Source organism: Pituophis catenifer, unplaced genomic scaffold (genome assembly GCF_029215685.1).
Source record: "Pituophis catenifer annectens isolate HBS135680 unplaced genomic scaffold, rPitCat1.0.hap2 SCAF_1, whole genome shotgun sequence".
Lineage (NCBI taxonomy): Eukaryota > Metazoa > Chordata > Lepidosauria > Squamata > Colubridae > Pituophis > Pituophis catenifer.
In genome coordinates this window covers 33087264-33102422 of record NW_027256881.1, presented here as the reverse complement: position 1 = coordinate 33102422, position 15159 = coordinate 33087264, and the positions used below count along the sequence as shown (strand labels likewise).

The 15159-nt window shown below is 38.1% G+C and overlaps 2 protein-coding genes across 2 annotated transcripts; one reads left to right on the top strand and one right to left on the bottom strand.

Annotated features, from left to right (window-relative positions):
- Positions 1-1918: 1918 nt before the first annotated feature.
- LOC139327291 (toll-like receptor 2 type-2) lies at positions 1919-4090 on the top strand. The gene has a single exon (XM_070957090.1). The coding sequence runs from the start codon at positions 1919-1921 to the stop codon at positions 4088-4090; it is 2172 nt and encodes a 723-aa protein (XP_070813191.1).
- A 4168-nt stretch (positions 4091-8258) lies between these two features.
- Positions 8259-12464, bottom strand: GPR75 (G protein-coupled receptor 75). Its single transcript, XM_070932249.1, has 2 exons — positions 12038-12464; positions 8259-10029 (listed from the first exon to the last, which is right to left on the bottom strand). Exons 1-2 carry the CDS (start codon positions 12462-12464, stop codon positions 8303-8305), a joined length of 2154 nt encoding a protein of 717 aa, XP_070788350.1. The 3' UTR covers positions 8259-8302.
- Positions 12465-15159: the final 2695 nt, after the last annotated feature.

Below are 15159 nucleotides of genomic sequence, written 5' to 3'. Positions count from 1 at the left end.
TCACGTATGCCTTCAGTGTTAGGAACACAGGAGGGGAATAAAGAAAAGCAAAATGAACAAGAGATTAAAACTCAGGCTAAGCAGATGGAGATGGAGGTAATGGAAAAACAACAAGTTACAGAGGCCCTTTTGGACGAGCCGCTTTTGGATTCTCCTTCAGAGGTTAAAGCTGGATTACCTATAAATATAAGAGAGGCGACTTTGGATTTTAATGTGATGTCTTATCAAGTTACAGACCAGTATGGAACTCAATCAGCTGATATACAAGTCCTAGAAAGGCAACTAGGATGGAGATCTAAACCACAAAAAGTTAAGAAAAGAAGAAGCAGGTCCTACAAAACTAAAAATTTTTAACAACAGTCTAATGCCAGTTACTTAAGAGACGATTAAATATAATAAGCGGGATTTATAGATGGCTGATACATGAAAATATAGCTGAGGCAAATTATTGACTTAGACTATCTTGAGAAGAATAACAGATCTCTGCAGTGCTGGTGCTTTTGGGATGTGGAAGATGGCCTCTGATTGAGTGGATTGGAACTTTCTATTTTGGACTCTTTGAAAAAAATGGATTACGTATATGCTGAGTTATAAGGCAAGAGAACTATGGGATTGGGGCATGCAGAAGATCTGGTTGTTATCCCAATGTGGTGGTTGGAATTAATAATCTAGATAAAAGACACTACAGAAGATACCATATGGAATATAAATATAAAGTCACTCGGGTGGTTTTTTATATACGAAAATATTTATTATTGATGGGGGCAGATGGTAATGGAAGATACTGAATATACTGTTGGAAGCTGAACCTGATATTACCCTAACATGGGCGATGGAATTAATAATCTAGTTGAAAGACGTTACAGAAGACACTATATGGATTATAAATTTAAAGTCATTTGAGGATTTTATTCATATATGGAAATATTTTTTAGTTGTGTGGTGTGGGCAGAAGAACAAAGATATTAAAAATATTATGTATGGTAGACCTGTAGGAAAAGGGGTGGAGATGGGTTAGGTTACTGATTGTTTAGTTTAGGAAAAGGGATGTTATGTTTAGATATAAATATACGTAAAAGATTTGAATTAGGAGATATATGCATGGGGGAGGAAATGGGTAGATTATGAGTTGAATAAATGTCAAATTAGGATTTATTATATAGTTTTATAGCTGAAGGTTGCTTTGAAATGTATAGTATAAGGGGGATATAATAACAATGCTAGAAAGAAATGGTTAGCATGTGGGGGGGGTGTAAAAGTATGGTAAAGTATTATATAATTTAATATCAATCTGGATTTTATTTTTGGAGAAGCCATGGGGGGTGGGGAGGGTGAGGGGGGGTTAGGGAGGAGGAGGGGAAAAAAAGGGGGAAAAATCTGTATTTGAAAAACTTTTTCAATAAAAAAAAAAGCTAAGGCTGAAAATATTGAAAATAGGGTATAAATATCAATATAACTTTCTCAATTAAAAAGTTTCTGATTTGTGAAGTTGTAAAACTTAATTGTTAATGTTATACTTTGAATATACATTTGCTATTTTTGTTTCCTCTTTAGGATGGGATTCTTCATCAAAACTTTGCATTTGTATCTCATCATTCTCTTTTGTGGTGGAGATGAGCAATTTCAGCATTCAGACAATAAGAGTCTTCTGTCCAAATCCGCTCCAAGTCCTTCTTCATTACCTGAATCTCAAATTCCAAGAGGCCTCAACTTTTTACATAATGTAATCACAAAGTCTACAAAAAAGAAAGTACATCTCAATATACTTAACATTTTAAATAAGCAACACAATGATAGTTTCCAAGTTGATCCAACAATTGTTTTATCTAATAGCCAACCACAGGATATGTCATCTTATAAATTCTCACAAACTGATGAAATAATAAATGTCTCATTGACTGACCCATCTCTAGGGGGCATGACATTGTCTCCTGTGCCAGCCGAGAAGCAGCAAAAAGCTGGAGGCCCTTTAAATCTCAATTCAGTGTTAAAGTGGAATGTTCTTAGTGATGAACAATACAATATAAAGGGAACAAGATTTCCATCCTCAACATTACACATTAGGGCAAGCTGTGGAATCCCAGCAAATGGCACATTTGATCTATCAAACAGGAATCTAACTGAGAATGAATTGAGGGAAAAAATGGATCCCATTTTCTGCAAAGCTACACTGGACCAAATTAAAAAGTTTAATGCAAGTCTCAACAAACTGGAGACAGATATTGCAACCCTGATTCCATTATTCCTTGAAATGAAGAGTGTGTATTTAATTGATGTGAGTTACAACAAAATATTTATAAATACCAAATCTGCAAAAGGAAGTCATAATCTGGAGCACAACTATCTTCTGTTTTTAAATCTCAGTCACAATCCCCTTAAAACTCTTACAAGCCTCACCCTACCAAGAGGTCTCAAGAGCATTGATTTATCTTTTACACAAATTAACCAAATACCAAAAGAATTTTTTGCAATGTTTTCTCAAATAGAAGAGGTATTTCTTCAGGGGAATCAATTTATATACAACACTAAAGCGGTTACATTTAATTTTAATCCTTTACGTAGAAGAAGAAATGATGAGAGTTTCTTTAATGGAGCCATTTCATTTGCAAAGCTTCCACAGTCCACTCCCATTGAAAGCCTCGAGAAAGCAACAGATCAAATAATGTTAAACTGTTTCACTGAAGTACTTCCAGAAGAGTTTCAAAACATAACAAAAAAACATATTTCTCTCAACCTTAGCAATAAATTAATGCACAATTTCCACTACTTACCAAAATCTTTGCATCATTTTGATTTAAGCAACTGTAATTTACAAGGAATAGCTAGCCCTAATCTTTTTCCAAATTTAACTGTGTTTAAAATTCAAAATAATAAAATTAAAAAAATGTCATATCTCCCAGGTTCATTAGAGGAATGTGATGTTAGTAAAAATAAAATAAGGACATTAAATTTACATGGAGCAGAGAAAAGTTTACAATTACTCAATCTTTCTAGAAATAATTTAAAGCAACTGACTGTGAACAGTTCCTATTTTTCCCTAAATAATCTGGATGTAAGCTATAATTTAATTACAGATCTGATGGATGACATGGGGACATTAATGCCTGAACTGAAATATCTGAATCTGTCAGAAAATAAGATATTTTTTCTGCAACCTGGATCTTTCCCTAAATCCTTGGTTGAGTTGGATATAAGCAACAATGCCCTTGCCATCCTTATGAAAGAAATATTCCTCCCTTTGACAAACTTGAAAATTTTAACCATTCAAGGGAAACATTTTTTCTGTAACTGTGAATTATACTGGTTTGCAAATACATACCTTGTTAACCCACAAATGCAAATAAATGGCAGAGAAAGCCTTTTCTGTGGTTTTCCACGGAAAAGGCAAGGTCTTTTGTTGCAAAACAATCATCTAACAATGTTGCATTGTTCTCTTGGTATTCAAATCGGAATTACTGTCGTTGTGGTCATTTTGATTATGTCCATCATATCTGTATTATGCTGGCATTTTGATGGTCCATGGTATTTGAAGATGGGCTGGTATTGGTGCAAGGCTAAAAGGAAACAATATGAGAAGAGACCAGAACACAAAATATATGATGCTTTCATTTCATACAGTGAAAATGATGCATCCTGGACCAAAGAAACTCTATTAAAAAACCTGGAAGCCAGAGGATTTAAAGTATGTTATCATGAAAGGGATTTCATGCCAGGACATCCAGTTCTTGGAAACATTTTTTATTGTATCGAGAATAGCCATAAAGTTCTTTTTGTGCTGTCACCTAGGTTTGTCCACAGTTGTTGGTGCCAGTATGAGCTGTACTTTGCTGAACACCGGGTTCTCACTGAAAACCAAGATTCCCTCATCATGGTTATACTGGAAGATCTGCCAGCCAACAGCATTCCAAAGAAATTTAGCAAGCTTAGAAAACTGTTAAAAAGGAAAACCTACTTGAAATGGAGTCTTGAAGAACACAAACAAAAGCTTTTCTGGCACCAGTTGACTGCTGTGTTGAAAACTATGAATGACCCAGTACTAAGAACACAAAGAAAAAGCTGCATCAGGAAGCAGACAGATGAAACTGAATGAGAAGCAATGCTGATGAAGTATTGGAACATTTGGCATTTTTAAAAAATCAAATACTTCTTGAATAGCCATCATCTGAAAGATACAATTATTAGAATACTGAACTGAATACTGAATACTTGATAATGAACCAAAGTTATATTTTAAGTCATCTTTCTAGAAAAGTGATCTTTTAAAACCAGGGTATTTCCTAGGAAACTGTTCATATAAATACAAACACACTGCAGCAACCCAGAACATCATAAATAAACCACCTATAAATATATTCCAACAGATATCCATCCAACTTTATGAAAAAGTACCTGACTATTCAACCTACCACAGCAGAAGCTATGAAAAGGACAACACTGAAGGGTCCTTGATGCTCTCTGAGCTTGGTTGTTTTCTAGCAGATGTTTAATTACCCAAACTACGTAACATCATCAGTGCACAGATGTTGCTATTTACTTTAGGTAATGAAACATTTGCAAGAAAATAACCAAGCTCAGAGAACACCAATTTCTCCACTCTGAGCTACAAATATTCTCCTTTAAAGATAACACTTCCATACATGAAAAACATCTCAGGAACAATCAACAGGCTATTACAGTTACACAGCATCAGTGCATCACACGAACCAACTAAAACCCTGCAAAACTTCTTCAGTAAACCAAAAGATCCAACAGCTCAAGAAATAAAAAGAGGAGTCATCTACAATATACAGTGTTAGCCACTATAGAAGAGTCAGGCAGAAAACTAGCAGAGTGGAGCCATAAACATTAATTAGCAGTCAAAGACATGATAAAAACAACTATCTTAAAGAATATTATCTAGTCAGATAATGAAATATTCACAAGCAACCAACTAAACTCAAGAGTACCAAGGACTCCTCTGTTCAACTTCAGCCACATATATTCTCTTCTATTACATTCTCTGACAACCAACTTTCCAATATATTTATTCATAGCAGTTTTATCAATATTAGTCTTCAAATATAAGTCTTTAAAGAAACCGGCCAATTCTTCTATTATTTCCAATCTTGAATATAGCAATTTTGACCTTTTATTGCTGGTGCTGTGTTTCTTTTTTTCCAAGTTGATAAGCTAATAATTTTCATGGTTTATTTGTTTATTCAGACTTTTTCTCTTTGGCAAATTTTATTTTCTTCTGTAGTTCTTGTTTCTAATAGGCTTAATTGCAGTTTAGTGTCTTGCAATTCTTTAATCAATTGTTTCTTGAGTTAGTTTCATGCTTCAAATTTTCTTATTTTGGCTTTTAACTGTATTTTTCATTTGTTGTGTTTTTTTAATTTGCAGCTAATTTAATTAGAAGGCCCCTTGTATATGCTTTATTTGTATCCCACATAGTAAAGTGGGAGATCCCTGGTGTCCTGTTTGTATTAAAGAATTTCAATTCTTGTTTACATTTTTGTAAAACTGTGTCAAGACTCTTTTCGTTCATTTTTCTATCTAAAGGATAGTTTAGAAGTTTCTTGTCATTAAAATTGAGTTGTGATCTACATATATCATTGGGAGAACTTCCATTTCTTTGATTGATGGTGTTAAGAGCCTTTGAGGCCCAGCACATATTTCTTTTGGAGTACGACTGATGTCCTGCAAAACAAAACAAAAAAACCCTCTTGTTGAGTTTATAATCCCCAAACAAGTACCAGTTCCTCCATATATTGAAATACCTCTTGCACACGCTTCCCACATTTTATGTGTGTTGATTTAAATTCAAATCTATTCATATCACCCAGATCAAATATTCTTCGAATTCCATTAATTTTTGAAAAAGAACTATTTTTCTTGAGCCTATTCCTATAAAACCATGGCTTAACTAGCTTAGGTAGGTTACCGTAGGTTTACAAGCATGATTAATTCGGGGGCAGACACTGGATTTCAGGGTTAACAGCTCAGACTATTATTCTTGTTTCTCAGTGTAATCTTATTACTGGAAATAGGATTAGGTGATATATTTCTCCCCATTAAAAATTCTATATAAAAATATAGGATATCAGACATGAGACTAAGGTAAAAACTTCCCTATACAGTATACTTGTTCTGACCTGGAAGATCCAAAATCATCTAATGCTATCTCATAGGTCTTAGAGACCTTTGTCACTCTGGAACAATTGGGATATTTAATTATTTTAGATGTATTGTAAATGCAGATTGTGACAAAGTGGGAATGTGTTCGTTTGTATACAACCCTAAAAGTGAGCTTTTAATTCTGAAATTCTAGCATATGGAACATGATCCTAGCATATATGGAACTAAATATTAATGGAATGGCTCAAGGCTATCATCTTTCTTGTTCTGTAAATCAAACAAGCACACACACACACACACACAATTTTAAATGCATAGGGCTTACTTTATGGGAAAGAACATGCTTCCAACCTACAATTTTGATTTTGCAAAATGGGGTCAAAAAAAAGTTGCAAAATTTATTAAAATTATGCTATTCAATAAATCTCAAACTTCTAAGAAAGAAGAGCTCTAGCTCAGTCTATATGCTTTTACAGGAAACGTCCCAGATACAATCCCTGCATCTCAATCACAAAATTAGCCAAGATAACTGCTGCTACCTAAGTGCTCTTCCTCATGGCTGAGTCCATGCTTTCCATCAGTCTTTGGGGTGGTAGAAAACTATACTGCCATAAATTCACTGCTCTTATTAGCTATTTTTATCCTGGCACAGGCATGACACTGACAAATCATCTTTATTTACATTGTACAAGGTATACTCTGGACAGTTTTGATGACATAATATCAGCAACCAAAACATCTATCACATATTTCTAACTCTGCGTGGGGAGCAAACAAGTTTTAACAGATGAAACCCACTGGTTTAGGCATTGCTTTGGTTTAGCCTTGCTTTGTTTTTGCACAAGTGTTTTAACTAGTGTGATCTTCTGGAATAATATTTAACTCATGACCAAAACCAACCTGGCTGGTAGGTTCCTTTACAAACCAGCCTTACAAAAGGGCTAAACCCATACTGAAAAGCTGAAAGTCACTGGAACTTTGACTGAAATGAAACTGGGGTGACATTTTTCTTGCTCACTTGCCAATGCAGCCCACTACTGTTGCTTCAGCTGATAACTGAAGCAGATTGTCTCTGTAAGAGATTGTCCAGGAACTGAAAGAGTGCCAGCATTAGCGTAAACTAGCTATCCCAACCTATTAGCATTCACCTGACTTTGACATCAATCAAATGAAGCACATCAGATTGCACCCATAGCAAAATTGCCCTGGTTTGCCTGTTTGAAAGAAAAACAGTAAACCAATACTGGAACAACTGCTAAGAATGGTTTGAAGGTACTGGTACTTGGAGATGAGATGAAGGCAACGTCATGAAGACAGAACAGAAAAAAAAAAAGATATTGCCAAGTGTCCTAGATGCCTTAGAGTCTTAAATGTCTTAGTGTAGTAGGAAAAGACCTAAGACTGAAGGACTGCAGTTATTCAAAGTAATGAAAAGTTTAGTGGCATAATCCAAAAATTTAATTTATTATGAGACAATATTATATCTCCCAGCATTCCATCTACTTTGGCTTTGATTCAGTTTCTGTTTTTGAAAAAGTCAGCTAAGCAAATGTCAATAGAATGAGAGGGAATCACAAAAGAAATCCCACAACTCTGAACTGGATACTAGATTTTATAACTTGTTTTTATCTTTGTACATAACTAACATAACTGTCATCTGGAAAAAGATGTTCCATGCTAAATCAATAATAGATATAACTCTTAGTAGAAATCTTTTAAAAAGCAACTTTGTAAAACATACATTTTCAAGCACTCACAATATAAACAAAGCAAGTCTGATTCAATTATAAAACACAAAACACCAGTGATTTGTGGTAGCAGACATTTTTTTTTTAAATGATCTTTGCTGAAGACCAGAAAAAATCTGGGGTTATAATACTGTAGACACGCAGAAATCTTTAAAAAGGAGAAACACTACTAATGAAACGGGCAGAATATGGGATAGTAATTTGCAAGACACATACAGGAGAACTTAGAAGCCTGGCTAAGGCATGAAGCTTGCAGTCTTATCTTTCCTAGCCCAGCTGCTTCCTAACTGAAGCAAAACCAACTTAATGCATGGAGGCTGAACATTCATGCGCATGCAATAGTGATACAGTATCATATGGATGACTCATGGCACAACTTGCCAAGATAGGATAGCCACCATTGTGGTAGAACATTGGACACTGCCGGCTCCCACCAGCTACACAGAGGGCACTGGTATCTGCTTAGCAGAAGTACTGTCATAATCTCGCACCAAGTCGTTTGTTGGGTGATAATGCATGGCAATGTAGGAGTTGGCATATCTGAATGGCGAGTTTGTTGGTTGCAAGCTGTTGGGAGTGCTCACTTCCTGAGAAGGGCAGCTATTATAAATGCTATAATAAGGTTCAATGCGAGTATTCATGGGGGTGGAACTACTCTGCCCTCCTCCATAATGATAATGGCCAACAGAAGCCTTAGGACTCAGCACACTTTCTTTAGAGCGACTAGGGCCACATGCTTGGTCCACAAACTTTTTCTGAGGCTTTGGAGATAGCATATAAGCTGAGTTGGTCTCATGATGAGATGATTTATTTCTGTTGGCCTCCAGACCCCCTTTGCCCACAGCTTGAAGCCGTGTTTTCTGTTTACAACAGAAAAAGACAAAGGCCAAGTATTGTATAAACCAAAGGACCCTCCTTCTTAAGCCAGCACTGTTACGGGAATATATAAAAGGATTCAATCCAGACTTTAAAAAAAACAGTGTAAATCCACACAACTCAAATTGATAAAGCACAATACCATTGTTCCTGGACAAAACATCCTGTATCAAAGATATGCCCAATGGAAGGCAGCAAACTAAAACAGAAAGGACAATAATAATGCAAGTCACCACTGCTTTAGAGTCCTTGGCCGTGGACAAATTAATTATGGACACCAATTGGAATCTGCTGGCTGCAGATGCAGAGAGCTGGCCAAAGTTCTTCATGTATGCATGTGTTTGGATGTGTTGCAGCTTGTTATAGTTTTGGTTTCTATACAGAGCTGGCACAGTGCACTGTACCCCATCAGCACAACCAGTAGCAAGTGTTCCAACAAAAGGATGAGGCCTGGAGGCATCAACTGTGATGATGGGGGGACATTTTCTCACTTGGGCATTTTTCCTCAAGGCTTGAGCTATCATGATATAAGAAACTGAAACCACTGTCACACAGCAGATGAAATCAATAACATACAAGTAAGGGATGATCTTTCCCTCACCGCTGATCAAGCTGGAAATAGGAAGGCAAAGACGAGATTTATGGGTCCTCATGGTGGCTAGAGTGGCCAGAGTAAAGCTTGTAGCCCAGAGGAGCAGGGTAAGCAGTAGAGTGCAAGGGAAGGAGGCAGTCCGATTGGGTTGCTTCCCTAACACCATGCTTAATCGGTGAAGGGCAATAACAGCCACTGTCTTGAGGGACATGATGATAAACCCAGAGCTGGTAAGGTGGAAGGTAAAACAGAAAGCATCAGGGATACCAGCTGCAGAATCCAAAAAGAGAGCAAAGGTGAACATGGGGGCAGTCACTCCACAGATGAAAAGGTCACAGAAAGACAGATTGAGGATCATAAAATCAAAGTTGGTCCTGAACTTCCGGAAAGCTGGGTCAAAGAAGGACAAAAAAACAATAAGGTTGCCATAAGAACCTAAGCAGAAAATGATAGCCAGCAGGAAGGTACATGTAACTAAAGTGGCTGTGTGGATTATCTCCTGGAGATCCTCTTGGAAAGAAAAGGAGTCATTGCTGCCCCAAGACGGTGAAGGCAGTTGTGTTGAGGAATTTGAGTGATCTGTCCATTTTGTTTCAGCCCACTCCGTCAGGTTCATCATCACAGAAAGTAACCTGTTGCTGTCCTTCAAAATTGTGAAGTTGGCATTGGTCATTTGAGGTGTATACTTGGTAAGACCTATGTGTACAAATACAACCCCCCCCAATACCAAAAATTAGTCAATAAACATTAAGAGAGTTGCTAGTTTGTCTTAAAGACCTGGGCTGAAACAAGTCTGTCAATTCTATTATTTCAAGTTAGCCCTTAAATATATAGAAGAGATTGATATTTGGTAACTTTACAGAAAATGGATTAGGACTCATATTCTACTGCAAACACACCCATGTACACTTTAATGACACTGGATTTAATATCAAAACAAAAGAAACATTTTAGATTTATTTTTTAAATTTCCCCATGCTGATTTTCCCCTCACACAATATCACTTGAAGCTAGAACTATGTGGTAAAAAGAATCCCTTACTGCCCATTTATACCATCAAAGCAACAGTGCCTCCCAATTCTTTCTTCAGGGGCAAAGTATTATTTGTATTGTTGTATTAAAGGATGTGTTTTGATGTAGAAGATCTATGGCTAAAAGAGTGTTTCATCCCCCAACCCACATGGAGACTTTGTGACAACTCATTTAAATTTAAGAATACAGTGTCAGAAAATATGAAAAAGTCAAACATATCTCTCATGCATTAGTTTGGAAATATAATGAACTCTGGCTATACTGGAAGACCAATGACCTGGATACAAAGAGAGGCAGGGAACAAACAGCATCCAAAATCCATGTGCATGGCATTTTGGCACTTGAGGCAAAGAATCCCATCTGAGCTTCTCCTATCATCAAAAATTCAGAAATAATGAATTCAATGGAAAATAATTTACTATCATTTATTTACACCCAGCATTCACTCTAACAATATAATAGTAATAATGACTCTCACTAACTCTATGGTTCATAACAATTAAAGCAACTGCAATAAACTCAATAAAAGATAAATATGGTAAGTGAGGGGTTTCACACGAGTGACTGTCTGAGGGGCCCCACAATCTTGTAAAAGGTGTAACTTGCACACCAAATAGAGGTGTACTAAGATCTTCCTGGCCTTTATACATAAATTGTTCTAAAATGAAGTATAAGAATGTCCATTTTAGAACTGCAATGAAATGAGATTGGTGAAGGTGCTTCTTTTTCCATAATATCTAAAGACAGACCATTAAATACAAGTCCAGACCAAGACTGTCACTGAAATCACAGACCAAGGACTAGAATAACATCTTCCAATCTGATACTGACATGTTGGTGAACAGAAGGAAGCGTGAGACTGGAATGACAGGGCTGGGTCTGTCAGCTGGGTCTAAAAGGGCCAAAGCATACATATGGAGCCAGGATGTCTCCTGGCCCCATACGTGACTAAGATGTGAGGAATCAAAGCATGATCATGGGAACTGGAAAGATTGTCTCTGGGCACAGAAATAAATGCCTTTGACTGAAAATCATGCCCATCATCTCAACTCTTGGCTTGTTGAGGGCCATCATCCCAGTCCCACATCTGGCATTTTATGTCAATCATTCCCATCCTCAGCCTGATCTAAGGAGTAGTCATTTAATTTTTTTTAAAAAATAACATGGCAGAAAAGATCACATAAAGCACTAGGTTTATCTTTTTCTGAGGAGTCCTTGGTGCTTTCTGAGCTTATATTGTTTGCTTGCACTTAATTATTCGACTAGATAACAGCATAATTCTCCTATATTGCTGCTTTTTTAAAAAAAAAATCTATCTCATGCTTTATAAGTACACAGCTGTCCTGATTTAAATGGGATTCAATCGGGTCAAAATTCTCAGAAGTACCTTTCCGACCTTTTGAAAGCTTGAGAAAGGAGGTAATAACCTTCTTTCTTGTCCTTCCGTCCTTCCTTCTGTATGGCTCATAAGAAAAGCACGGGGCCTAATCAGAAGGGCTGGCGATTTTCGAATACGGCCGGATCGCTCGAGCTTAGCCGCGCGGGCTCAGGTGCGCATCGAGGCAGCCTTCTTCACCGTCCAGTCTAGGGCGCCCTAGGCGCTCCGCTCCACCCACCGACCGACCCGCAGGGACGAAGCCCTCCGTCAGTCCGCGGACCGGCCTGTCCTTACCAAGCGCGGGCTCCGCCGAGGCAGCCGGGACCACGCGCCTTGCGCCTCCGTCCGCACCAGGGGCAGAAGGCAGTCGCAGTCGGGGCTGCGGCTGGCGGAGGGTGAAGTCATCGTCGGCGGGAGGGAGCGGCTCGACCCCCTCCGCCGTCTCCCTCCTGCGTTTGGGCCCGAGGAAAGGGAGGGAGCGGGGTCGGCGCTGCAAACCCGGCAAGCCTCGCCGCGCGCGCCGGCTGAAATGACGTCGCGCTTCTTTTTTGCAACGCGCGCGGGTCAGTCGCCTCAAAGGAGTCTCCCCTCCGAGAGGTTTCCTCGCACTGCTCCGGGGACCGTTTCCGCGTCCTCGGAGACACCGAAACCGGTCCGACGTCTCGCCCCTGGGCGAGCGGATGAGTGGTTCCCAAGAGCTGGACGTCCGACAATGGCACATTTCACGCAAGCGCCTGGCCTGGAAGAGCGCGGTGGAGCCCCGCACTGCACAGAAACAACGCCGCAATCAGTGTGCGGTGCACGTCTCGCTCCGACGAAAACAACTGGCTCGGTCCCTTCCCCTTCCTTTCCTTTCGGGGAACCCTGCTCTGAAATTGTGGCGGGTCAAGCGTTTGAGAGGCGGTAGCAGTTGCTGCTGAAAAGGAGCATCTGCTGGTGCAGTTGCTTATAGATACCCAAAACAACACGAGACCAGCGCGCCTTTTTCTCCATCCTATCTCAAGAGTGTGAATTGTCGAGCATTTTGAATGGCACACCTCAGAGCCAGCCCTATGCTCACCCATAACTAGCAGGATTTCAATTCACAGAAATGAGTGCGCAATGAATGCATTATTCTTGAAGTTTCCCTAATTTTTTTTAAAAAAAAAACATAGTAGTGATGTTGGCAATAAGAAATATTAAAATTAGCTGCAACTTTACAAAGTGGTCATAACCACCTCAGTTTCAAATATTCTTCATCAAAGAAGGTTAGGGAGAAAAAAAGAAGGAAGAGAGAAATGTGGCTGTTCCAGCTGTCTCTATTCCAGGTTACTTTCTCAGCTGGTATGCTGGGGGTGGGGGATGGACTTCTAGATACAGATCTTATTAGGTGGATGGTGACATCAGTCATGACAGAAGCTATCCCAAAGCTTTTTGGGGAGATAAAGCAAGCTTTTTTCTTTTATTTTTATGAAATACAAGCTATACCTGTTCAAGTCAAAACTATGTCCATTATGTAGATCCTAGCTGAAGGAAAAGAGACACAAATCAACCTATCTTTTTCTTAGTAAAGCTAGGTACAATGTACTAGGAAACCAACATCAGACTTAAATTGGGTAGGATGCTCTAGCGGTGAAATTGACAGCCATAGAAGCCATTTATATTTTCTTATGTATAATAAAGTAATGTGTTGCACGTGCAGGTATGGGTGTTCTTCTTTCATGTGCATCTGCTATTGAATATAGCACCAGGAAGAATGAGAGTGGGTGGGTCATGTCACCTCTGGTCATGTGACCAGGGAGGGGGACTTAGAGCAGGTGCCAACATATGAGCTGCTCCCCACTTGCCTCTCCCATAAGGTGGCTTCGGTGAAATTTGGGCTTTCTTTGCAGCTCTGACCAGTTCCATCTTTTTGTCAAAGTTGATCTGTTTTTGCCAGGTTTTCCCTTGGGCCAAATGCGGTCCTGTTCTTGTCCTGGGAAATAATACATAGTTTGAAATTTCATGAACATCATTCAGATCACAAGCAGGTGCTCAACATAAAAAGTGTTCTCTAGGTATCACTATCCATAAACTTAAGAGGCAGCTCAAAATAGAAAAGGAGGCATATTATATATTAAATGATACATCATCTAGTAGTGTTCAGTGGAATCTTGCTACATCTTGTAGGGAAGCATGAGGGAGAAGCTATCATATTAAAATACACATTCATCTGAGAGTAGTAGCAAATTAATATTCTTTTGTTCCCGTCAGGAATACACAGGAGCTGAGAATTCTTTGTACTCTTATTATAGTGTTGATCCAGGGCTATTGCCATATATATGGGGACAGAAAAATATGAAATATTTCCAAAGTCTTCTCATTTTCTCCCTTTTTTGCTCACAAATTGAACTGCCATGTCAGATAACTGAAAATGTTTTGTTCAGAGGTAAAATCTCTGGAATGACGGGCAAAGCTGATTTTTTTAAAGCAGGAGACAGATGTTAAATCTTGATTCATATCCTTTTATTCATAGGCAGATTGCCAATTAACTCCATTATTAGGGCAGTTTTATATAGCTTTTAAAAAAAGTTTGAGTGACTCACACAATTTGTGTGTTGCTTCTTATTCAGACATATACAGTGTCATTGAAAATCACATAAACATACAATCATATCTCTCCAGAATTAATATTTTTCTCTTGTTAAGGCAATCTTGAAGTGATCTCAGTGAAATATTTCCTGGAGGAAAATGCAAGCAGCTTGTGATGTTCAAACCCCAACATTTTTCTTCTTATTGACAGCACTGTGACCCATTTGTTTTCTTACTTTATTATAATACCATGGTTTTGAAAAATAAGCTTCCAACATCTTGAATTTGTTCCCCAGAGCAAAGTGACAACCAGCAAAGCTTCTTTGAATTTATGAGACATTATTCAAGTGAGCAGTATGAATCAAGATTCTGGCTATCTTGCCAACCAAAATTTCCACATTATTTTTATAGATGAGGGATTGTAATAGTTCAAACAGGAGTTTACCAGACTACAGAGGAATATATTTACAAAAGTAAGATCAGAAATAACAAGATTTGTGTACATACTTCCTTACCAACTCTTCTGATTATTTTTGCACAGGGAATAAATTAGAACTAAGATTTGCCTTCCAGAAGGAAAGGGAAGAGAATGAACTAAGCTAGAAAGATTTCCTTGGCAACAAGAATCGGCACTATTCAATCACCTTTTTGTGATTGGAAGCTATCCTACTCTTCTTTTTCCTAAGAGAACCAAGTGACCAAAATCAAATTACTATGCTAAGGGGAGAACAATAATTTTTGCACATTTTTCCTCTAAAAATATCTCATTTTAAAAGAAAATATAATTATATGTGTTCATTTTTATTCTAAACCTAAGCTGACAAGATTTGTAAAGTGTGAATAACTGAAACAAGTACTTTCATATC